The following is a 23,204-nucleotide window of genomic DNA, read 5'->3' as shown; positions in this document are numbered from 1 at the left end:
TTTGGACGGAACCTAATGTATGATCACAAGAGTATAGTTCCAAGTGAGAATCAAACATAAGACCTTTCTAATCCATACGGTTTGACTCTAGAGAAATCTATGAGATTAGTTCTCCATCTCCCCTGCCCCGTTAGAACTGTCTCTATCCTTCTGGTTGAAGAAAAGTCAAAAGCTGAATTGATTACCGAAGTGGTTGGAAACATTTACAAAATGAAATCCCTTCAACTCCTCCCATGGGGAGTCTACTTCACTCTTACAAATGCACATCCATTTTCAGCATTTTATTTTCAAGATATCCTCATTTGAAAGCTTTTTTAATCTAAAAGGAGTGTGCATTTGTTATCAGAAAATTGCAAGCCATAGCTTACTGTTACTGATAAATAAGAGTGATGATAATTATCAAACGAGAGCAGAAGAAGATACCTGGTGTCTCAATCTGGCATGGCCGTGCCTCCCCAAATATGGTGTAACTAACGCAAATTCCAAATGACAATGAAACTAAAAATCATGAGTTTATGACTACAAATAATAACTAAGATAGTGAAATGATTGTTGAAGTACCGAAAAATTTATTGCCAATATGTATAACTATTATAATAAAACCAATAATTGTTCACAGAAGGGGTCCCGTATATTAATTTAAAATGATGATACAAGGTTATAAATGTCACAGAACATGATAAATTTTGTTTTCTTCATAAAAACACACAGTCAACATCTGGGACTTGATGCATTCAAGAAATAACAAATAAAAGAAAAGGCTCAAATAGTCATTTTTGACGATTTGATTTATATTTCCCAATTTTTATAAAAGCTAAAGGTTTTAGGAAAATGAGAAGCAAAAATAGTAGTGCAAATTGGGTAATTTTGAAACAAAATACAAAAGATCACATGGTGGTATATTTATTACAGAATAAAAAATATATAGAAGTGGTGATTAATGTTTTTTTACCTAACAAATAAATCATGAAAATAAACAACTGGACCAGCATTAACTTCTATTTTATACGGCGTAGCAAACCAGCTTTCCCTTCCTTCAAATTGACACGTGTCTTTATCTGAGACCCGCGCACCAAAAATCAATGCAATCGGCAGTCCCATGACAATCCTAGATCTGGACCGTGGGAATTGCACGATACAGGCGTGTCATCGTATCACTTGTCCGAAAATCAGACCATAAAATAAAATACAAGAAATTAAGAAGAAAAAAAACGACTCCTTATATTCCTTAAGCGGTGCTGCGTCTTCAAAGTGTCGTGCATGCATTTTATGCATCTGTTGCCTTGCATGCACTCTCTCTCTCTCTCTCTCTCTCTCTCTCTCTCCCTCTCCCTCTCTATACACACATCTGTATCTACATAACCTCCACACACAGTAAGCTACAGAGACGCTTTCTCGTCTCACCTTCCGCTGCGTTTTACAATCCAGTTGTAACCACTAGCGAGTTGACTCGGCACTTGACTTACATGAAGGTAATTTTCAGTGCGGTCTTGTCGATTGGGAATGCGTTGCTGTTAAGATTTGATTTGGTGATTTTTGTTTAATAATTGTCATTGATTGGATTTTTAACATGTTTTATGCATGGGCAATTTCGATTTCTCGTGGTATGAATGAGTTTGATTGAATGCTGCTGTGGGCAAAAGGGGGGTTAGGGCTTTCGATTATTTGGATGGATGGATTGATTCGTTATTTACTGGATTTTCGCTTACGAAAACAAAGGGTTTGATCTGCGGGGACAAATGGGGTCAAAGATTTGCATGAATGCGTTGTGTGGGACGGCCGCAAGCCGCGAGTGGAAGAGAGGGTGGCCTTTGCGATCCGGTGTATTCGCTGATCTCTGCTGCACCTGCGGGTAATTTTTGCGTTTCCGCTTTTTGCCCCTTTGTTATTGAAAATTGATTCATTAGACGATGGCAGGGCAGTTTGGGAAAATGGGTCAAGGACGTATAGCATGTGTTTTAATATCATTGATATTTTTTTTCTCACATATTTGGAGAATTGGGGTATTGATTGATTAACAAAAGCAGCTACAACTGATTTGATTTGATTTGATGATAATATGTCTACTCATTATTATCCCACTTGTCTCAGATGGGTTTGAAATTTTGTAAAGGTTATAAATTGGGATTTAAAAGAAAATTTTAGCTCACCGTTTATGGCCTGTATGCACTAGGATAATTAATCAATCATAGGAACTCTACCGAATCTTTATTTGTTCCTATAGTTTGCCTATTTACTTTTTGACAAGGATGATTGCATGTAATTTCAATTTCAAGTCGTGACTTGTATTTATACTCATTAAACAACGAACAAGTAGGCAGAGGAAAGAATGGAGAAGGGGATAGCATAAAGCTAATTATCTCTGTTATGTTATCATTTCCCATTGAAAGCGTATAGTATTATCCATCGAACAGTTTTAGATACAAATCTTTATATAATGCATCTTTATTTAGTAATCCTTCAAATGATACATTCTATCACTACGTACAAGGTATCAAGTATTATACTAGCCTGTGATGAAGGCCAGCCATCAACTTTTTGTTGAATCTTGCTTGCCAAATGAGATTATCTCTACTTCAAACTACCCCCCCCCCCACTCTGCTTCTCTTGATGTCAATTTCTTTAAACGCACTTCAGATCTGCATACGAGAATTCAATTTTCTGTGATACTTTTCATTTAGAGGAAGATGGTTGGAGGGAATGCTATATATGCACAAAGGTAAGCTGATACTTTGGTTACGTTGTACCATTCAAGTCCTCCTCTTATGTTTCTGTTTCTTCTTCTTCTTTCTCCTTCTTGTTGTTGTTGATGATAACGGTTTATGTGGTATTGCAGCGTCTTCACTGCGGCTGCATAGCCTCCAAGTCTTTGCTCGAGCTCTTGGATTTTGGGGGTGTTGGGTGCACTGGTTGTGCAATGAGCTTTCTCCCTCCTTCAGTAAGATTAATCTAAGATATTGTGATTGATAGGGTTATTTTTTTCTTGTTATGAATCTCATGGGTGAAGATGTGACTTATAATTTGAAGGATGGGTTAATTATGCTGTAAGGACTAAGGATATGAAGCTATACGAACAACTAGATATGATGGGAAAAAATGTTGTTTAAAAATATGACATACACAACCGAGCTGGCGAGTTCTGTATTGCCATCAGGCTATCAAGTGATACAGCCGGCATAACTCTTGGAATACAATAGGATTGGCTTGCTTGACTAAACCATCCAAAAAAGAGAGAAGAACAAAAAAATGAGAATTAGGACTCCACATTATCAGTTGCAATAGTGGCATTGATTATGGCTTTTTCCTTTGACATCCATGCAAAACCCATGCACCCATTATAATAGAATTTTGGCTGCACTTTGTTCCTCAAAACTGGGTTCTGAAATGTTGCCCATTGTCCATATACAAATTTGGTTGTTGATTTTAATTTATATTAGCTAATTCTGCATCTTCTTTTATGTTCTCAGTGATCAGATTTGCTGGAGATGGTGCAACTTTGCCATTTGTCTATTGTTTATGTTTGCTAATTTCGTTGGAGACAGTTTTAGAGTTTTCTGACGTTTCTTCTGGCTGTGGATATGTAAGGTTTTACTGAGCATTGTTATTATCACAGTTCCCTTCTTTTCTTTTCCTTTTTCCTGATGCAGACTCAAAATGATGAAGCTCCTAAAGGATTTGGCTCATTGCCATTAAATGGTGCTAAAGACCTGCGGCCCAACCTTGCTGAAAATGAAGCAGTTGGTGATAATGTCGATGGGGGCAGGCTCACACAATTTTGCAGGATTACAGAAGCTAATGAGCCAAACTTCTTGCATCAAATTCATAGAGCTGATACAAACACATCGCTTGGACAATTGCAAAGAGAGAATTTCGTGCATTCAAAGAGTGAAGTTGGCACGGGCTTTTCAAATGCAACTCAGGTATTAGTTGAATCATCTAAGTTCTCGAAACCGGATTCTAGAAGGCCGCTGTTGGAAAATGTAAAGACGGATGGATCACTTGCTCAGGCATCTCTTAGTATGACTTTAGCAGCTCCATCAGCTGCTTCTAGTTCTGGTCTACCTTTTCGTGGTGTGCTTCTTGGAGAAAAGGAACAGATCCGAGCACCTTCTCTGTTCCAACAAGGGCAAAGGTCCCGTCCTATACTGCCTAAACCCTTGAAAAATGTTCTTGCTATGAGTTCAGATAACAACAAAGGTGTGGTTCCTGAGCTGCGAATTGCGAGGCCTCCTGGTGAGGGGCGGGGGAAGACTCAGTTACTTCCAAGATACTGGCCAAGGATTACTGACCAGGAGCTGCAGCAAATATCTGGAGAGTATCCTTGATCGTCAAATTATTTTATTCCTGATCTTCTTCTTCCATAAGACATCCCCACCTCTCTTCTTGTACCTTCATTATGCGAAGTGTTTGCCTTACATTTACTTTATTTTCACTTACTAGCTTAAATTCCACAATTGTGCCACTGTTCGAAAAGGTTCTGAGTGCCAGTGATGCTGGTAGAATTGGCCGTTTGGTTCTTCCAAAAGCATGTGCAGAGGTAACTTTGAAATTTGTGTTTTTCTTCCCAGCTGAGAAGCTCTATCTCTCTCTCACCTCCCCCCCCCCCCCCCCCTTTCTCTGCATCTATATGAACCGAAAGGCAATGCAGGCATATTTCCCTCCTATTAATCAATCTGAGGGTCTACCTTTACTGATTCAAGATGTGAAGGGAAAAGAATGGACATTTCAGTTCAGATTCTGGCCCAACAACAACAGCAGGATGTATGTTTTGGAGGGTGTAACCCCTTGTATACAGTCCATGCAATTACGAGCTGGTGATACCGGTATGCTTGATCTCATTCTTGCTTGGATAGTGATTCATAACACCTGAATCATACTGATATATGAGATTAATGTGGTGGAGTAGACCTTCTAAAGTAGAACAATAGTGGTATTCATTGCAGCACAAACAGTAGAGATGCTAATCCATCCTCGTCGTCATGACGTTCATGTTTGTATGGAATTTCTTGTGATAGTTATTGACTAGAATTGAGTTTATACAGTCTAATGAAGCTCACTAGATGTCCAAATTAGAGTGTCATATTTTCTATCCAGTAAAATTAGAGCACAGCAATTCTGCTCTCTTTTATGTGGTGTAGCGTGTTGGGTACTATGTACTTACACGTCCTGTAGTCAATGATGAACTGTTTGTGCACTAATACGTTGTGTGTTCCATATGAACTTTGACTTGTTCCATATGGTGACTTTTGTTGCATACTGCTGGCTCCTTTTTATTTCTAATTTATATATCTTTGATGCAGTGATATTTAGTCGATTAGATCCTGGAGGTAAACTTGTCATGGGGTTTCGAAAGGCGACAAACTCAGTGGATACACAGGTCAATATTCATAGTCAATTATTATTTCATTCTCTGCATTGTTTTACCTCTAACGTGTGTTGGAAACTGACATGTAATCTGTAAACAATTGTAAAACTGAACAGGAAGTACAAACATCTGCTCAAACATCCGGTCTTCCTAATGGTGCTCTTTCCAGGGAAACTTCTACTTCTGGTACTGTTGAGAATCTTTCTGCAGAAAATGTGTACTCTGATCTTTACAAAACGCCTAAAGGAAGCACTGGTCCTCATCTAAATGTTCTAAATGAACGTTTGAGCTTAGCTGAAGGGGATAATGGGCGGAATAAAGGTGAGAACCTCGGAGGAGGAATTTTTGGGGATTCAGTGCTGCGAATGGTGCAAATTTCCGAGAAGAAGAGGACTCGAAATATTGGATCTAAAAATAAGAGGTTACTTATGCATAGCGAGGATGCCCTAGAACTGAGACTTACATGGGAAGAAGCACAGGACTTGCTTCGGCCACCCCCAGGTGTAAAGCCAAGTGTTGTCACTATAGGGGACCATGAATTTGAAGAATATGATGTATGTCATGGATTTGTTTGGATGTTTTTCATAATGAAGTTATATAAATTGGAGTCCACTTTGACCATGCTTTCAGGTCTACTATGCTAACTTCTGCTATTAATTTTTTCAGGAGCCTCCTGTTTTTGGAAAGCGGACCATATTCATTGCCCGGCCATCAGGGTAAGGGTCAATACATAAAACTGTATCATTGTCATTACATATTAGGAGAGCAATGCAAACTACAGGAGTGGTTGGTTATGTTCATCGTTTGTAGTGGAGGAATTTTAGAGATTCTTTCATCATATGCCTCTATTCTAATCTGAAGACTATGTTATAGCTCAAATTTTGGGGTTTGACTTGCTTGGAAAAGTATAATGAAGTTGAGTGGCAAAAGAATAATGAGGCATTGTGGAAACTATCCTTCTGGATCTCTTTTCAAACTTAAACAAATTAGCCAAAATAAGGGGGAGCTTTTACCTTTGAACCTTTTCTGTTTATCTTGTTTTCTTTGTCCATCGAAAATTTAGTGACTGAAGGGATTTATTTTGCTTTTTGTATCACTTCTTGCACGATTGAGACTTGAGTTTAGTTTAGAGCTAAGTACACTCAGTTTTATTGAGTTTGCTGAGAATTATCCAGGGGACAGGAACAATGGGCTCATTGTGATGATTGCTCGAAATGGCGAAGATTGCCTATGGATGCTCTTCTCCCTCTGAAATGGACTTGTCGGGACAATGCTTGGGATTCAAGCAGGTGAGACCTTTTCTTTATTTATTTTTTTGGTATAAAAGTATCTGTGAGTAGCTTATGTGATATTAAAATGTAACTTACGATATTATGGCATCCAATCTGTGCTCTTAGGTGTTCCTGTTTGGCACCTGAAGAAACAAGTGCGGATGATTGGGAAAATCTTACTTGGGTGAGCAAAGGTAGGACTAAACTTTTTTTCGATTTTGTATATCTGGAGGAATTAAAACATTGATTAAATATAAAGTAGCATATGATGCTGTAATGCTTATATACGTGTATAATCTGCTGTGAATTTGAACTTAGTGTGCACTTGTTCTATATATTCTGTATTTCTCCCAGACCTCATGTGCTTTGGAAAAAAGCAAAGAGTTTTGGAAAAAAGCCCTAATCCAAGCCAAGAACGTGAGCCTTCTGGCTTAGATGCTCTGGCCAGTCTTGCAGCTCTTGAAGGCGACATTGATTCAAGTGATCCATCAGGTGGAGTAACCACCAAACATCCTCGACACCGGCCTGGTTGTTCCTGCATTGTGTGCATTCAACCCCCCAGTGGGAAGGGCAAGCACAAGTCCACGTGCACATGCAATGTGTGCATGACAGTAAAACGACGCTTTAAGACCCTAATGCTGCGCAAGAAGAAACGCCAGTCAGAACTGGAATCAGAAGCTCCACGGAATGAGTGCAAGGATGAATTAAACTTTGATGGCAGACGAAGAGATGGGTTGGTGCATGTAGATGACACAGAAAGTGAAGGAAACCAGAACGGAAAGCTAACAGAGGAGGGTGAGAGCAGTGTTTGTCGAATAGACTTGAATTGCCATCCAACTCGTGAAGAGATGCAAATTGAGTCATCGGGAGTAATGGGCATGATGAGCCTTGTTGAAGCAGCAAGGCTACCTATGGAGAGCTTGAGTAAGGAAAATGGAGTGGCGAGCTGTTTATCCGAAAGGCTTAATCTTTCATCAGTTGCATGCGACAGGGAGGACAAAGTAGATGAAGTGTGTGGTGAGCCCGATTTGGACTCAAACAAGCTTTGAGTAGAATGAATGTATACTATCTTTGAGAGCATGGTCTTTTTAGTGTCGCAAGGCAGTGTCTACAGTCACAGAGTCTACATTCTCTCTTCTTTTTTTACTCCGCCTTTCTTTCGTAGGTTGTAAGTCTTTAATCTCCCTTTTTTTAAGGAAGATTAGGAATAACAAAATAAAGAGAGAGCAATTGTTTCCAGATACAATGCCCGCACAGCACTGGAGTCATTTATTTATTCATTTCATTTATTGTTTGAGATTTGCACTTGATCTCTTTTTAGTACCAGTTATTTAGTGTCTTGAGTGACTTGTTATCTTGTCCATAGGATATTTGTTGAGAAGATACAATAATAATCCCGTATGAGTGTGCTAATTACCAACAGCCAGCAACAGCAATGGAGGAGCAGGACTAGGAACTCAAAGATGGATTATTATGGTATCCAACAAGCTAGATAAGTGCTCTGACCATCATTACATCATTATGTAGACTCCGGCCTCAGGCCTGCTATTTGTTTTTATCCCCGCTTGTAGGTCTGGGGATAATTCATGTTATAAGATAGATTTTTTTTTTTAATCTTATTGGTATGTATGAAAAATATGCATAGTAACAACGAATCACTAAAAGTGATATATATATATATATAGTCCAAAAAAGCAAAAATCATTTTCTTTAATTTGAGAGCATCGTCCATTGACTCCATTCGTCCAAGCCGGCCTGACACATTGGACATTTGTCTCCGTCTCTATTTCCCATGAAGCCTAAATATATAAATCACCCCTCTTGTCCAGGTTTCTCCTCTCCTCTACTACCGACTAGTCTCCTTCTATATATATCTTCATCTTCCTTCCGTCCTTGTTTGGGGAATTTGATAGAACGAGGGATGGGGGACTTGGCGAGATTAGAGCTTGAAGAACTCTACCTGGGAGTCCCCGACGATTCCGTCAATCTCACCTTCCAACACCTTGCAGACGTCAAACAAAAGCCTGCAGGGAAGAAGAAGCCCACCTCCGCTGTCACCATCATGGAAGCCATTGAAGAAGTTAAAACCCCCAATCACGCCTCTTCGCCATTGAAAAAATTACCCAGCCTTGATTTCAATCGCGCCTTACAACCATCCAAACCTCACAATCTCCATCTCCATCCAGATCATCATCATCATCCTCGTAGTAGTAACCATGTGGTAAAGAGTAGCATCGGAGCATTAGACGACATAAGCGGCGTGAGTATGGCTTCCACCTTTCCAGATAGAGGCGGACGGCGTCGGCCTGGAATTCCTCATTCCAGTATCTGCACCATTTGCACCACTTACATTTATATTTTCAGGCACCGGTGCCTCGTGAGAAACTCGAAACTCAAACTGAATAAACTGAAACTATATATATTATTATTATTTTATTTTTTTTGAATACATACATATATATATAATTGATTTGTGTTTGGTGGGTCAGGTTTGTGGAAGGGTCTACTGCAGGAACTGTGTAGCCTTGGGCATGGGAGACATGACGGAAGGAAGAAAATGCCTCGACTGTCTGGGCAGAAGATTCAGCCAACGGTAATTAACTAACTAATTTTACTTTCATTAGATTAGATGAAGATCCCTTCAATTTCCATAATAATATATATATATATATATATATATATATATATATATATATATATATATATCTTCTTGTATGTAAATTGTAAACTATAGGTACATAAATAAAGCAGGGAAGGTTGGGTGTTGGTCAAGGTACCCAGCAATGGTTAAGCAAGCAGAGCTCAAATGGGCTGAGAAAGGGCCTAGGAGGAGCGGTGAAAGAGGCAGCTACAGTCGCAGCCGTGTTATCATGTCCAGATCAATGGACCCCCCTACCAGGCCCAGGCCACATCGTGGAAGTGGAACTAGGAATCCTCCTAATTCTTTTGTCAACCCGTCCTCTCCTTATTCCCCTAATTATGCTACAAGGAATCCTCCTCCTTTTGTCACTCCGCCCTCTCCTTATTCCCCTTATACTACTCCTACTCACCATCACCTCCCACTTTAATTATAATCCTATATATATATTCTGTAAGCTAAATACATCACCGGATTGTTTTTATTTTTTGGGTATGTAGTGTTGTTTCATGTGTGTTCCGTGGGGTGATGATCATTGAGCAAGGAGACCACTTGAGTATCATTATTCCACTTGTTATTTCATGTTCAGCTAGCATTATTAAGTAATGATTCTGATCTATATTAATTAGTATATTTAATTTAATCAGCTCAGCTGACTGAATCAATCTTATTGATCAATCCTTCTTTTAGTGATGAAACTAGAGTATTTTGCTTTCTCCTTAATTTCATTACTCACATCACATACATATAATAAGCAATTAAACATCACATACATTATGTAGCAAATTAAACATACATAAAATCAATATTTAAACCAGAAAAATCAAAACACAGGGGACAAATTAACAGTGGAGTACGATTTAAAAATTGATGTCCAAAACGGGTCGGACTCGGACGGCATGCATCCAATTTTGATAAATATCTAGATAGATAATCAGACTATCAGAGTGATATTTAATTACATTTAAAAAAAAAAATGGATGCCAACTTTTAAGCTTCATATACAACAAGACATTATAATATTATATGCTCTGCCATTGCCGGCCGGCCGAGAGCTTTGAATAAAACAAAACACATATATTATGAAGACTTTGCCGCACTTCGACTTCAACCGCAAACCACTTCTGAATCCAATTGTTTGTTTTATATTATGAAGATTGAGAATGAGAATGATTCATTTCAATTTCATGGCAACCCATTTCCATCCATCGTAATCAACCAAAATCATTTTGACTTGTTCAGCAACAACATTTCATAACTCCCAACATAAAAAATGAAGCTAAAATGCCCTTGGCTTTGCCACAATGGTAGAGTGCTTCAATATGTGCAAACTGAACTGGCCCCCTTTCTCAGTGGTGTCGATCTTGGACTGCCCTGGAGGAGGCAACAGCTCGAAATTCTGCACCAAACGCCCAATCGTAATTCCCAGAATTGGCAACGCCAGAATAATTCCAGGGCAGCTCCTCCGTCCAACGCCGAATGGGAGGTATCTGAAGTCATTGCCATTGGCCTCCACCTTTGACTCCTCTTCCAAGAACCTCTCTGGCCTGAACTCTTGGGGGTGTTTCCAACTCTCAGGATTGTTTGCTAGCCACCAAGCATTCACAAGGATTTTGCTCTCTGCAGGAATGTCGTAGCCACCGAGGTTGGCGTCGTTGAGGTTCATGTGTGGGACAAGCAGGGGAATTGCCATTCGCAGCCTTAGAGTCTCCTTGATCACTGCCTGAAGGTAGGGGAGTCTATGGGTGTCAGGCTCAGTTACCTGGACACCAAGCCCAAGTACTTTGTCTAGCTCATCTCGCAACTTCTTCTGGATTTCAGGATGGTTCACTAGCTCCGCAATTCCCCACTCAATCGACCATAGTGTTGTCTCAATCGCTGTAGTTTCATATTACACATCAATTTCGCAGGACATTACCATAATTATTATGATCAATTAATATGGACATATTTGATAGTAATAAAATGCAAATAACATATATATATATATAGTTAACATAGTTAATTGAGACGATCACTATAAATATTAGTATTATGTCAAATACCAAACATAAAATATTTGTAGTTTGAGTTGAACCCAAAATCAAATGTGTGTTAGCTGAGGAAGCAGAGTGTGATGACTGATAACATCAATTTATCTGTAGAGAGAGAGAGTCAAACTTGAAAAGGCTGACCTAACCCACACGGCCACATTCACAGAAAAAACAAAATCAAAAAGCACAAGAAGGTTCCAACAAAAGCAATTTATCAATTACTCCTATATAACAATTATACTCCTAGTTAGGATTTACGGGGCATTTGGTTGGTATTTTGAGGGGGAATGAGATGAGCCGAGAGTAAGAATCACTCATTCCCTCGTTTGGTTGAGTTTGGAAGGGTGGAATCTCAAACTCATCCTACCCTCATTCCTTTCTTATGGAGATTAGCCAAACTCGTGAGATTGGCTAATCTCCACTAGGGATAATGAGTTTGATACTCAAAAGACTATTATACCCCTTATTAAGAAGTGATCATAACCATTAAATTAATCTACTCTTATTTTTATGTACAAAAAATTAAATAGTATGAAAATTGTACCATTAAAATTCTAACACTCATGCTCACTCTTCATTTCATACCAAACATGATAATGTTCATCTCACACTCACACACCCACAGGATTAACAATTAAATGCCCCGTTAGGAGTTAGGAGGAGGTGTTACGTGAGATTGGAGACTGATAGCCTAACAAAATCTTGAGGCATTACTAAAATAAAATAAAATATAGTTGCAACTTGCAACCGCTGGATTGGAAGCTTATCCTCTCTTCCACCCACAGAAGGGAAAAAAAATAAAAATAAACAAGAGATATTATAGGATAGAAAAGATGAACAAGTAATCGATCGCAGTTATACCTGCAACATTGATATTCTCAACAATGTAAAGAACGTTATCTTCGTTGATCTCCCCCTTCTGCTGTGCGTCTAGTATGTGATCTATGGCGCATTTCAAGCCCTGGTTGCTTATGCTCTTGCTGCTTCCCACTTTCCTGCAAATCAAATTAACATTAACACACACACACACACATATATAAAACATGTTATTCCAACTTTAATCTACTCACTATGCTGCCTGACTGACTACTTCATACATACTTTAATCCTTTCAAGAAAGACAATTACGACCAGACATCTGAAGCCATTTTGCAAGACCATTAATAATAATAATGACTTCTGAACAAACCCACCAAAAAGAAATAAAAAAGTGAACAGTTATTAAATCGAAAATCGAAGCATAAACAAAAGTATTATCTGCAAGAAAAGAACAAGGGAAATGAAAGACTCCGTAGAATAATAAATAAATAAAAGAGACGGGTGCCGGGCCTTACTTCCTCTCTTGAACAAAATAGTCTTTGAAGAGCTGCATCCTCCTTTCCTTGACTTCCTTGCAGATCTTAAGGTATCCTCTCAAGAAGGGTCTCAAGATGGGGATAAAATCGCCATAGTTGTACTCAAAGCTCTGTGCCAACCGACTCCTCTCTCCGTTGAGGGCTTTTAGCTTCACAAACACAGGATCATCCTCGCTCTCGAACCGAGTATCGAACATGATCCTGAACATGTTATTGTACATCATCAGCTGCAACCGCTTTCTCAACACAATTCCTGTCCTCGCCGCCTCTGCCATCTTCTTCACGTCCTCCACAACACGTCCCGCCTCCTCCTCCCATCCGTACCGATACTGCTGGACCACTTTATTCGTGAAGAAGGGGACCGTCATGATTCTCCGCATCTTCCTCCAGTGCTCGCCGTACACTGTGAACACCATGTCCTGTCCTTTGCCAGTGAATATGTCGAACACCACGTTCCGGGTCCTGGACCCGAACTCCACTCCCTGAGTGTGGAGCACTTCTTTCGCCAGCTCCGGTGAGGACACCACGATCAGATTGCGCTGCCCCATGCGGAGAAGCAATATGTTGCCGAATTTCTTGGCAAGTTGGGTGAGATTGCGGTGGTTCAAGTCATCGCCCACTTGGAGCCAGTTGCCGAATATGGGTACGGGTAGGGGCCCTGGAGGGAGGCTGAAGTGTTTTCCACGGAGTTTGGAGACGGTGATGGCGGCAATGATGGCAACGAAAAGAGCCAAAAGGGAGTTTTCTAGGAGGAGGAGGAGATCCATTTTGGAAAATGAGATTACTACAAAGTAACAACTGTAATGGAATGGAAGGAAGGAAGGAATGTTTGTTTTTAATGCGTGGTTGGCTTGAATTTATAAGAAGAAGGGGAGGAGGATGGGGGTGACATTTATAATTTATTATTAGATGAGCATGAAACTAAAACTGAAAGAAGGTGTTGCAACTTTCAATTCAATGGGTTAGGTTAGGTAAAGAGGACGGCTTGGTATCGGATTATTATTGTCCTCCATTTTATTTTATTTTATTTTTAATTTCAATATTAAATTTGCTTCTTGTTTATTATGTTTGTTATTCCACCAATTTTCTGGTTCCACTTATTAGATACAGATTTTACCAAGTAGACAAGAAATGTTAATCCTTTTTGTGTTTTCAATTTGAGCAAGTGAAAAACTCCAATAACCAATCTTAATCTTTAATTTATATATGAACAAATTTATTTCTTCTCTTCTTAAAGTCCATTAAGCATATTTCAAAAAAAAAAGAGTCCAGTAAGCAATCTTTGAATCCTTAATATTCTTGAAAATTATCATGCCGATTCTAGCACGCTTTTTAGAAATTGAACAACTCGTGAGCCATGCAATCTAAAACTCAACGAATGAAAAAATATATACATATATGCTATAGAGTAGAGATTCATAACTCAGAATCTTGAAAGGAACATCAAGAGTATAGAGTCATCGTAAGAAGCTTATCATGTCCACAATTCTTAATGTATGAAAGAAAAAAAAAATAATAAGAAGAAAAAAAACCCAAATTTATATGGCTATAGAGATCACACCACAACTAACCAATTATCATCATTCTAAGAATATCATCTATTTTAATAATTAAAAAAAAAACACTAATGAATGTTGTCATATTCTTATGAGAATTCAACATCGAAAGTTGGTGGGTTTAAAGTCTAGCTTATAAGGGAGGACAAACCTCTCATTGTCAATATGAGTTTTCAATAGAGAGTTAGGTCTACACTTGTGATGTTAGACTTGGGCCTCATCTCGTAACAGATATTCATCATATCCAATCAAATACAGTAACTATAGCTATCATTTCTTTTTTTCTTTTTTTTCTCCCTTTTCTTACATGGGAGTAGATATCAGAACCAAACCCCATTAGAAGAAAAAAAATAGAGAGATCAGAGAGAGAGAGATGGGTTGAAAGACCAGTTCAAATGCTTGTAACTATAGCTATCAATTCTTTTTTTTCTTTTCTTTTCTTACATGGGAGTAGATATCAGAACCAGACCCCATTAGAAGAAAAAACAAACAGAGAGATCAGAGAGAGAGAGAGAGAGAGAGAAGGGTTGAAAGACCAGTTCAAATGCTTACCTACTACAATGGAAAATGACATGGATACCACCCCACACACAGTGGACAGTGATGCACTGACCTACCCCCTCCAACAAATGTTCCACCACCAACCTTAAGCCTACCCCCACCCCCTTGCTTTGCTTTTGAACGCCCTCATTTCCTCCACGTCATCTCTACATCAGCAGCTGCAATGTTCCAACAAATCAATTAGCTCCATTTACAAATTACAACAGTATCTGCTGGATAACATCATTTTCTGCTCCGCTCTCAAATTTAGCAAAAATATCATCCCCTAGTTTAACTCGTTGACGACACCAGAGGAGAGCAGAGCGGAGGTATTTTGATTCTACTTTCTTTATAAATAACAAGTGCCAATACATAAGAACAAAAATACAACTTCTCTATTTTAGCAACCATAATCCTGTGTTAATTCAGATACTTACTTATTAAAAAGCAAAGGAATGCATCCACAAAATAATTACTCTTCATTTATTTCACCAACTATAGCATCAGCAGCTATCCTAATTCTCCAACTATGTTTAACATGGTATCTGCATAATTTGCATTCACCAAAAACAAAGCTGCATTGTACAAATTACAAAATAAGCATTCAATTTAATCTTTCCATACTCATGATTATGCGTTTCTAGCCAGGAGAAAGTCTTAAGAGTAAAGAAAACACAAATATTCTTGCTATAACAGTCATACTCTCAAACCTCTAACTACGTATGAATATGATCACAAAGAAAATACCTTCCTCAGAGCCAATTCTTGGTATCGGCACCAAACCAAAGTGAACCTGCATGAGATACTGGGGGGAAGTTTGCAAGAAATATGAAACAGTTAGATGGCAACAAAAGGACAATTTCAATGCAGAGTGGCAGGTGATTTTCCTTCTTTCTGTAAATCCTTGCCTTCATCAGCCACATATTATTCAATACAATATCCATTCATGAGATAGAGCTTGGGATTCACTTGATGGAGCATATAATGACAGGATTCTTTAACCTTTTGGACCGAATAACAGCTTCCAAGATTCAGTAACAGAAGGGACAAATCAACCTATCTGAATATTCCAGCCAATAGAAAATTCCATTTGAGAGACACAAACTAACGAGAAAGGTTTTAATGGCCATCTCCATTAACTCCCAACACACAATTGTCACGGAATCATTATAAGGATCACCAGGGCTGAGTGGAAAAACCCCATTGTTTAGAATGTCGTGGAATCCTCCCACTTTTGCATCACCGTATACTCAACTAATTTGAGCAAAGCTTACATCCCAGCAAGAAAGGCGACAAATAAATTAAAACACCTTGGATGGCTAACACTTGTCCCTTTATCTACCACTTTACATTTTTAAGTGAACATTTATCTCTGTTGTACCAGAATTAGCATAGACATGCAGTCAATTGCCTATGTTTTCCACTTTTCCTCCACTTATTTCAGTACAGAGAACATTCGTAATAGATATACTAAATGCGAGTAGCAGAGTCCAGATGACAAACCTTAAGCAATGCACGTGTTTCGCAAAAGCAAGGAGAACCTTACTATGTAACGGCAATTCCTAACTTTCTTCTTCAAAGTGATTGCTTTAAACTCTCAATCTGTGACTCTGTGTCAGTAAAAAAACCAAGAACGATTCAATGCCAGTGATTCATCTATCATCAATCTTGAAAGTTCTGCAACAAATTGAGAACAATAATATTAGTGTGCTTATTTTGAATAATAGGCATATATATATCTATATATATGATTGGTAATGATGAATGTACTATGGCTAACAATAGGATTTCAATATAGTAAGAATTCAAAAAATTTGTTCCTCTACAAACCAGTAAAGATTGGCCTTGTTGCGGTATGTTGCCTTACTCATCTGTCTACCTATATCTCAAGGACAGAGGTAAGAACCTACAGAACAGATCCTGCTCAAGAAAGTTTGTTGTCGCATGATTCATGATAATTAATGGAGTGGAAGCTAGAATGTGCACTCCAACTAAGTGGAAAACCGTACTAAGACTTCTGTTACATTGCACGTTTAATGTGCTTCTTTGTGAGACTCTGATAACTTGAATTATCATTTGAAAAAACAGAATGTTAGAGAAAAATGAAGAACAGTAGTAAGGAAAACTAACGAAATTTTTTTTAAAAAAAAAGGGATGAAAATGTAAACAAAAGAATATATTAATCTGAAAGGAAAAAGAAAATAAGAGAACATACAGATGGCAACAGCAATTAAAAACCATGACAGACTCCTCGAATCTCCTATTACTTGCTTAATATATCTACACATTTTTTATGATCATTTTTCAGTGAATTGCATTTTGATTTGTTGAGGTTAACATAACGTAGATCCAGAGAAAGCGGGCTATGTCTCTCTTCCTCTATTGCTATATGTAAACCAGAAATCAAACGATGAATCAATAAAGAAGACTACCTTATCTAGTACCTGAACATCGAAGAATTAATTGGAAACACATGTTCTTTGTAGCAAGACCAAGTGAACAGAAGAATCAATACATGATCCATGAAATCAGAAATTAAATATAAAAAAACAGATAAACACAATGCACTTATATATGAAATACTTTGTATGAGGAACAAACACCACGTCCTGTCCTTTGCCCGACATCGAACAACACATTCTGGGTCCAAGACCCGAACACTATTCCCTGAGTGTAGAGCACTTCTTTCACCAGCTCTGGTGATGACACCATCACCATATTAAATTTCAACAAATAGATTGAAGGACAAAATCAAAGGAGATTTAAGCAACCAATCTCCTTTCTCTTTCAAGTTGCAGCAACTGTGACGTTATTCGTTTCTCCCACTTGAATCCTGCCATCTCTGCCTCCTCACAGACATCCCTGCATTTAGACAGTCTCCCAGATACCATGTACATTATCATCAAGTCCCGGTATATATCATATGTAGGAGAAAAACCTGCCTCCTTAAGTCTTGAAAAATACCTTACAGCCCTAGATAGGTCATCCAGCGCTACAAAAAGCTTTATGACGACACGATAAGCAGGAAGATCAAAGAGACAATTTGAAGCCTCCATTTCCCAAACTACAGACAATGCCTCCCTATATTTCATCTCAGAATAACGGCTACGAACCAGAGTAGTATACATCACCACACTAGGATCATGCCCAGATTGTTTAAACCAACTAAATAAGCTCTCTGCAATTTCAAATTTCCTAAACCTTAGACAAACTTTCATGAGAGCTGTACAGTCTTGCTGTCTTAAATTTAAATCTTCCCTTTCCCCGAGCTCCTTCAGTAAGCCCACTACAAGTGTGTGGTTGTCTGGGTTCTTCCCGAGCTCCAGTATCATTTTTGCATAAATACTTGGGTCCAGCATTCTTTTACAATTTCTGGCGATGGACAGAAGCTTCCAAGCAAGATCTAAGCTTCCACCTCTTATGAACCCCCTCACCATCGCCTCAATCACAGCTCGACATGACAGATTAATGAAACCTTTCAGATCATACGGCACCTTCAATTCGTGATTGCTTGCCAGGACCTCAACGGTCGAAGCCAATATCCGATCATCTGGAAAAAGTAGAGGTTGTTTCTGAGCCCAACAGAATGTCTGCAAAGCACGCTCAGGAATACCCATATGTCCCAATTCTCGAATCGTCATTACTAAGGACCCTTTGCGCAAGAATCGGCCCCACTTGTTGAGAAGGACAGACACATCTCTATCTGGACTAAGGTTTCTTATCTCCCTAGCCAAATTAATGAGGAATCTCGGGTTCTTGTAGACTTGATTGGAAATGGATGCCCGCGAAGAGGCCACCATTGGAGAAGCCGTTTTAACATGTCTCTTCGGCGTAGGAAGCCCCAAAGGTCGTATTTTGTAAGGAAGTGGGAGTGGGAGAGGCCTTTCTCTTTTCAATTTTCCGGGTTTTTGAGGAATCCTTCCCTTGAATAGAGACGATATCGCTTCAATCTCATCGGGTTCCCAAACAATACCACCATCTTTCTGGTCTTCTTCTTCACTATCTTCTTCTTCTTTATCGTCATTGTTACAAGTGGAATCCGATTGACACTGATCGGTTTGGGGGTTTGGCTTCTTCAAGAACAGGTTAACCCCGAAATCCGGAGGGAGCTTTTGGCGCTGTGGATAACGGAGGTTCTTCGTTAGCTTTTTATAGTGGACTCGAGTACTGGAATGAGCCGTCAAAGTGGCTCTGCTCTTCTTTGGAAATTTCTTTCCTATTGGTAGCATAATTGGATTCAGAAAGAAATTCGACAATTTGCAATCCATTTATCAGAAAACTATTGAAATTTGGAATCTGGAATCCTCGATAAGATTTTGTTGCAGATGAGAAACCGAATTAGGCACTCTAATGACTAATGAGCCACACATTTCATCGAACACTTCATCTGCGGCCTTTCCATCTAGAGTATTGACCCGCCAAGCGAAACGGTAGGAAAGAGTATCTCATTTAAGGGATTCACAACTTGGGCTCCTTATTAAAGGACAAAAACAGTCATAAGACAACATGGAGCGTTCGCGAATCATGAAGCACGATGACTAAAGTTGGGCCAGGTTCTAAGAGAACGGGCTGGGCCCATATCATCGTCTGACCCAACATTGGTTTCTTTTCTCGTTATATTGCTTGCTTTTGCTTGATTAGTTGTCATAAAGAGAGAGGTTGGCAGAGTTGAGGAGTTCTTCTTCCCTCGTGCACTTTTGGAAGTACCAAACTTACCCTGCGCGAGTTAAGGTGGGAAAAGTAACTAGCCCGACGGCAAATATCTCTCAAGTCTTGGACAAGGTTTCTGAAAGTGAGAAGGTATTTTGTTTTACATATTTTTATTGCTGTTAAATTATTGGCGAATACTTTGATACGTCTAGGGCTCGGTTCGGCTAAATTGTCGATGCTGTGAGTAACTGATACTATTTTGATATCTCAATGGAAGATAATTTTCGTAAAATTAGAGACATGGTATACACTTTGTTTCCAACAAACATGTGTCCAACAAACGTACAAACATGTGTAGAACTAGAATGCAGCCAGTATACACTTTGTTTGGGTGATGTGGTGCTCACTGCTATTATTCCTTTCTCTAGTAATACAATATAGAAACCCAAGAAGATCCAAGACAAAATACCATTGTCCATCATCAGTAAAAACCAGGTAACCTCAACCCAAAAGACAAGAAGAAACTACAAGTGAAGTAGCTCATGTTCACATGGTAAAATCAAGATGCCAAAACTGGTACTCTCTTGTGCCCAATAAAGGCCTTTCGAAGCCCTTCATATCCATTTCTGTAATGCTCCAGTGAAAAACACAATTGCCGTATAGCCTCTCGTTTCTCTTCAGCTCCTTCCAAAATTACAACCTTCTGCCTCTCAACCTCTTTCTCTAGCTCCTCAGCTTTTGACCTCAACTCATCTGCCAATTTGTGCGCCCTTTCAGCACCAGCAATCAGCTGCACATGTTCCATATGCAATTGGTGCAAGTGCTTGTTCATTTCATCAATCCTGTCATCTCTACATACGACTTTCCCTTTAAGTGCAACTACTTCTCCATTAAGTTGACTTCTCTCCAGCTGCAAAGCTGAGATGCTTTTGTTCAAATGTTTGATGTCTGTCTTTAACTGTTTGATGTCAAGATTTAGGCTTGCTTCCCTATCTGATTTTTCAGCCTGCACTTTTCTAACATCATCTTCTAGACAACGACCCCGTGATTCCCATTCTCTGACTTGCTCCTCCAATAAAGTTCGCTCCTCCAATAATTTGGATATTTCGGCCTTAATCTCAGCTTTTTCGGGAAAAATCTTCCGCTCAGCATCAGAAACTGCTATTTTCAAATCTTGGATCTCATTATCCCTGTCCGATACACTAGATTTCAGCCTTGTGATTCGTTCGTGCAACTTGGTCACCTCCCTTTTCTCAGTATTCAGCTTGACTTTCCATGAAGCAATGTCTTTCTTGGCTGACTCAATTTGAACTTGCAAGTTGCAGATTATTTCAGAGTTTATGTTGTTCTCAACTTCTTTCTTCAAACTAAAAATTTCTTTCTTGGAGCTCTCAAGTCTGTCCTTGGTAATCCTTAGCTCTTCTATTAGTGCCTGGTTTGTGCTATCAGAATCTTGAGGCTCCGCTGCCTCTTCCATCTCAAGCTCTAGCTCGGCCTCTTGATTCCATCTATTTTTCTCTGTTGATGACTCCAAGTCTGCTTGGAAACCATTGGTGAACCTGGAGGACTTATATTTTTGGACCTCAATCTTCAACTTGACAATCTCATCTTCCGAGAGCCGTATCTTCTCATTAGCATTTTTTAGGTCTTGCTCATATGCCGCAATTCTACTAAGAAACTCCTCAGAGTTGGCATTCTTTGATCCTCTATATGACGAATCTTCATTTTCTTCCTGTTGCATCTGTAGCTTCTCTTTCAGTTCCCGAATCTCGATCTCTAATTCAACTATCCTCTTCTGCAGCAATGTATCAGCACCGTTTCCAGCTAGGTTTGAGTACTTGTTGACCGAGGAACCATCAGACTCTGACTCAAAATCTGTTGAAGAGGATGAATCGTCGTCTTCTTTCTGGTTAGCACTTCCCCTAGAGCCCAGGAAGAAATCAAAACCAGCAGCTCTGGAGCCAGATTTACGATGTCTTCTCCTGTGATCAGGAGATGGACACGTGGAGGATACTTCAGAGCCAATGTCCGAGATGCCTGACCCCTGGGATTGAAGATCTGATGGAATGTTCTTCCTCAATTCTCCTGTCACTTGATCATACCGCTCTGCAAGAGACCGGTACATGCGATAGAAGTCCTCAACAAGAGAAATTAACTCTGGCCTCTTCTTGTAATACATCTCAGCTTTCTTGGCAAATGAATCTGCATCCTCTTCAATCAGCTTCAGCATCCGCTTGACATTGTGATCCATCTCTGAGACCAATAAATGTTTCATCATTTTTTTGAACCCCATGTTGGGGTTCGGATGGTTTTAGCATTAAACTTAGTCATGACTTGCTTGTTGTTTATGAAGTAATAAATATATTAGACAGAGATGTTGCTAACCTTCTAGGTTTTCGGCAAGCCACTTTGAGTTCTTGGGACTGATATGACTATCCCACCACCAAGAATGGGACTTTTTTGATTCCATCCTCCTCATAGACTTGTCTGATTGCACCTATAACAAGAAAGAGCCAGCCTATGAATAACCAATAACCACACTGAATAGTGATTATTAAGCTGTCCGCTCTATGAATAATGAATACATGAACCACGAAAGTGAGAATAAGAAAGACGAGGCAGCCTGGGGAAATTAGCAGAAAGCAAGAGCAACTCATACAAAAATGACCATGCATGTTACCTGGAATTAATTAGCTAGCTAGGACGAATGGGAGTAGATAAGAAGCAATTTCTTACCAAAGAATTCTCCATTTGAGAGGCTTGTAGAAACTAGATATTGAAGAGTTTAAATTGGAGCGCGAGTGATAAACTAGTTATCTATGGCGCATGCATGCTGTTGCTTGAAAAAATTGGACTTTTATTTTTTGATCAAAACAGAACATCATTAAGCAGAATCAACATGAGGAATTACAATAATCAACAAATTAAAATCCGGACATCTTCTAGCAAGGATTTTGACGACCCAGCCCAATAATTGCAACCATAAAGTCCAAGCCCAAACGTCATTAAAGGGCCTTTTTTTCTTATTTTGTTTTATGAGCACCGGGACGCCAAGGGGCCCATGGCTGATTAAGCTTATCTTGTTTGAGACGGATGTGAGTGAGTGAGTGAGTGCATAGCTCAGCCTAGAAACATGTCACACAACTGTCCGAACCAGACGGCCAGCTAAATCCACGCGTCTCTCTCTTGTTCATTTTTCTAAACTAAATTTGACTTTCGACTTAAAAGCAAAAAATTAATTTAGACCCATAAATATAAATATAAATATATATATATATATCAAATGCAACAATCAATATTAATCGGGAAATATGTAATTCAGACTATTCAGGGCCACAGAAGCGAATTGGAATATCGGATATATTTTTCTACATTTCTGAGGGCGAGAAATTGAAAAGAAGCTAAACTATTTGTGTAAATGACCAAAAAAAACAAATTTAGAGAAATCGAATTCGAAGGTCTTAGACTCACCGGCCAGATTCAAGGAACTGAAAGCTTCTCTTGACCTCTAGATAATGGCGGAATAACCGTAGATCGAGAACCTTCACAGACACGCAGAGAGAGAAGGAGAGTTCATGTACACACCGGGCTGGCCGGGTGGAGTGGACCATTTATATAGCGTTTTTAATTGCTGTTTGTTTCTCACACCACATCACATGGGAGTTCTGGAAAGTCAAAGTTCTTTTTTCTTTTTCTTTTTTATAATAATAATATTACGTGCTCCAAAATATGATCATTATTTTAACCTAAATTTTTTATTTTTTATTTATTTTTTTTTAAATCGGAGAAAGAGGAT

The 23,204-nt window shown here is 39.1% G+C and overlaps 5 protein-coding genes across 8 annotated transcripts; 2 read left to right on the top strand and 3 right to left on the bottom strand.

The window, feature by feature from the left end:
- The first annotated feature begins 1,299 nt into the window (after positions 1-1,299).
- LOC120002414 (B3 domain-containing transcription repressor VAL1-like) lies at positions 1,300-7,946 on the top strand. Of its 3 annotated transcripts, none has more exons than XM_038851183.1 (13): positions 1,300-1,472; positions 1,720-1,852; positions 2,638-2,719; positions 2,837-2,938; positions 3,648-4,315; positions 4,441-4,537; positions 4,649-4,823; positions 5,301-5,377; positions 5,482-5,919; positions 6,032-6,081; positions 6,541-6,654; positions 6,763-6,830; positions 6,991-7,946. In XM_038851183.1, the coding sequence occupies exons 2-13, from the start codon at positions 1,740-1,742 to the stop codon at positions 7,683-7,685; spliced, it is 2,679 nt and encodes an 892-aa protein (XP_038707111.1). In that variant the 5' UTR covers positions 1,300-1,472; positions 1,720-1,739; the 3' UTR covers positions 7,686-7,946. The 3 variants fall into 3 exon arrangements, with proteins under 3 accessions (XP_038707111.1, XP_038707112.1, XP_038707113.1); XM_038851184.1 differs by having other exon boundaries at positions 1,644-1,852; XM_038851185.1 differs by lacking the exons at positions 1,300-1,472; positions 1,720-1,852; positions 2,638-2,719 and having other exon boundaries at positions 3,468-4,315.
- Positions 7,947-8,392: 446 nt separating this feature from the next.
- On the top strand, positions 8,393-9,857 carry LOC120001792. The gene is made up of 3 exons (XM_038850252.1): positions 8,393-9,013; positions 9,126-9,229; positions 9,371-9,857. Exons 1-3 carry the CDS (start codon positions 8,429-8,431, stop codon positions 9,702-9,704), a joined length of 1,023 nt encoding a protein of 340 aa, XP_038706180.1. The 5' UTR covers positions 8,393-8,428; the 3' UTR covers positions 9,705-9,857.
- A 326-nt stretch (positions 9,858-10,183) lies between these two features.
- Positions 10,184-13,655, bottom strand: LOC120001790 (trans-cinnamate 4-monooxygenase). Its single transcript, XM_038850249.1, has 3 exons — positions 12,642-13,655; positions 12,169-12,302; positions 10,184-11,152 (listed from the first exon to the last, which is right to left on the bottom strand). Exons 1-3 carry the CDS (start codon positions 13,427-13,429, stop codon positions 10,554-10,556), a joined length of 1,521 nt encoding a protein of 506 aa, XP_038706177.1. The 5' UTR covers positions 13,430-13,655; the 3' UTR covers positions 10,184-10,553.
- Positions 13,656-15,338: 1,683 nt separating this feature from the next.
- Positions 15,339-19,208, bottom strand: LOC120001791 (pentatricopeptide repeat-containing protein At2g01860). The gene is made up of 2 exons (XM_038850251.1): positions 16,589-19,208; positions 15,339-16,435 (listed from the first exon to the last, which is right to left on the bottom strand). Exon 1 carries the CDS (start codon positions 19,024-19,026, stop codon positions 17,521-17,523), a length of 1,506 nt encoding a protein of 501 aa, XP_038706179.1. The 5' UTR covers positions 19,027-19,208; the 3' UTR covers positions 15,339-16,435; positions 16,589-17,520.
- Positions 19,209-19,740: 532 nt separating this feature from the next.
- Positions 19,741-23,035, bottom strand: LOC120001336 (protein NETWORKED 4B). 2 transcript variants are annotated; one of them, XM_038849606.1, is made up of 3 exons: positions 22,880-23,035; positions 21,794-21,905; positions 19,741-21,661 (listed from the first exon to the last, which is right to left on the bottom strand). In XM_038849606.1, the coding sequence occupies exons 2-3, from the start codon at positions 21,885-21,887 to the stop codon at positions 19,968-19,970; spliced, it is 1,788 nt and encodes a 595-aa protein (XP_038705534.1). In that variant the 5' UTR covers positions 21,888-21,905; positions 22,880-23,035; the 3' UTR covers positions 19,741-19,967. The 2 variants fall into 2 exon arrangements, with proteins under 2 accessions (XP_038705534.1, XP_038705532.1); XM_038849604.1 differs by lacking the exon at positions 22,880-23,035 and adding an exon at positions 22,145-22,188.
- Between the last annotated feature and the right edge of the window lie 169 nt (positions 23,036-23,204).

Source organism: Tripterygium wilfordii, chromosome 7 (assembly GCF_013401445.1).
Source record: "Tripterygium wilfordii isolate XIE 37 chromosome 7, ASM1340144v1, whole genome shotgun sequence".
NCBI lineage: Eukaryota > Viridiplantae > Streptophyta > Magnoliopsida > Celastrales > Celastraceae > Tripterygium > Tripterygium wilfordii.
The sequence above is the reverse complement of the archived record's forward strand: the minus strand, read 5'-3'. Positions and strand labels throughout refer to the sequence as shown.

Coding starts and splice junctions, on each gene's coding strand:
- LOC120002414 (XM_038851183.1), top strand. CDS start 1,740: ATGGGGTCAAAGATTTGCATGAATGCGTTGTGTGGGACGGCCGCAAGC. Junction 2,720..2,836: donor AATGCTATATATGCACAAAG/GTAAGCTGATAC, acceptor GTGGTATTGCAG/CGTCTTCACTGCGGCTGCAT. Junction 4,538..4,648: donor TTCCAAAAGCATGTGCAGAG/GTAACTTTGAAA, acceptor AAGGCAATGCAG/GCATATTTCCCTCCTATTAA.
- LOC120001792 (XM_038850252.1), top strand. CDS start 8,429: ATGAAGCCTAAATATATAAATCACCCCTCTTGTCCAGGTTTCTCCTCT. Junction 9,014..9,125: donor TTTTCAGGCACCGGTGCCTC/GTGAGAAACTCG, acceptor TTGGTGGGTCAG/GTTTGTGGAAGGGTCTACTG. Junction 9,230..9,370: donor GGCAGAAGATTCAGCCAACG/GTAATTAACTAA, acceptor TGTAAACTATAG/GTACATAAATAAAGCAGGGA.
- LOC120001790 (XM_038850249.1), bottom strand. CDS start 13,429: ATGGATCTCCTCCTCCTCCTAGAAAACTCCCTTTTGGCTCTTTTCGTT. Junction 12,303..12,641: donor TATTTTGTTCAAGAGAGGAA/GTAAGGCCCGGC, acceptor TTTGATTTGCAG/GAAAGTGGGAAGCAGCAAGA. Junction 11,153..12,168: donor TGAGAATATCAATGTTGCAG/GTATAACTGCGA, acceptor ATGAAACTACAG/CGATTGAGACAACACTATGG.
- LOC120001791 (XM_038850251.1), bottom strand. CDS start 19,026: ATGGATTGCAAATTGTCGAATTTCTTTCTGAATCCAATTATGCTACCA.
- LOC120001336 (XM_038849604.1), bottom strand. Junction 21,662..21,793: donor GCTTGCCGAAAACCTAGAAG/GTTAGCAACATC, acceptor TATTGGTCTCAG/AGATGGATCACAATGTCAAG.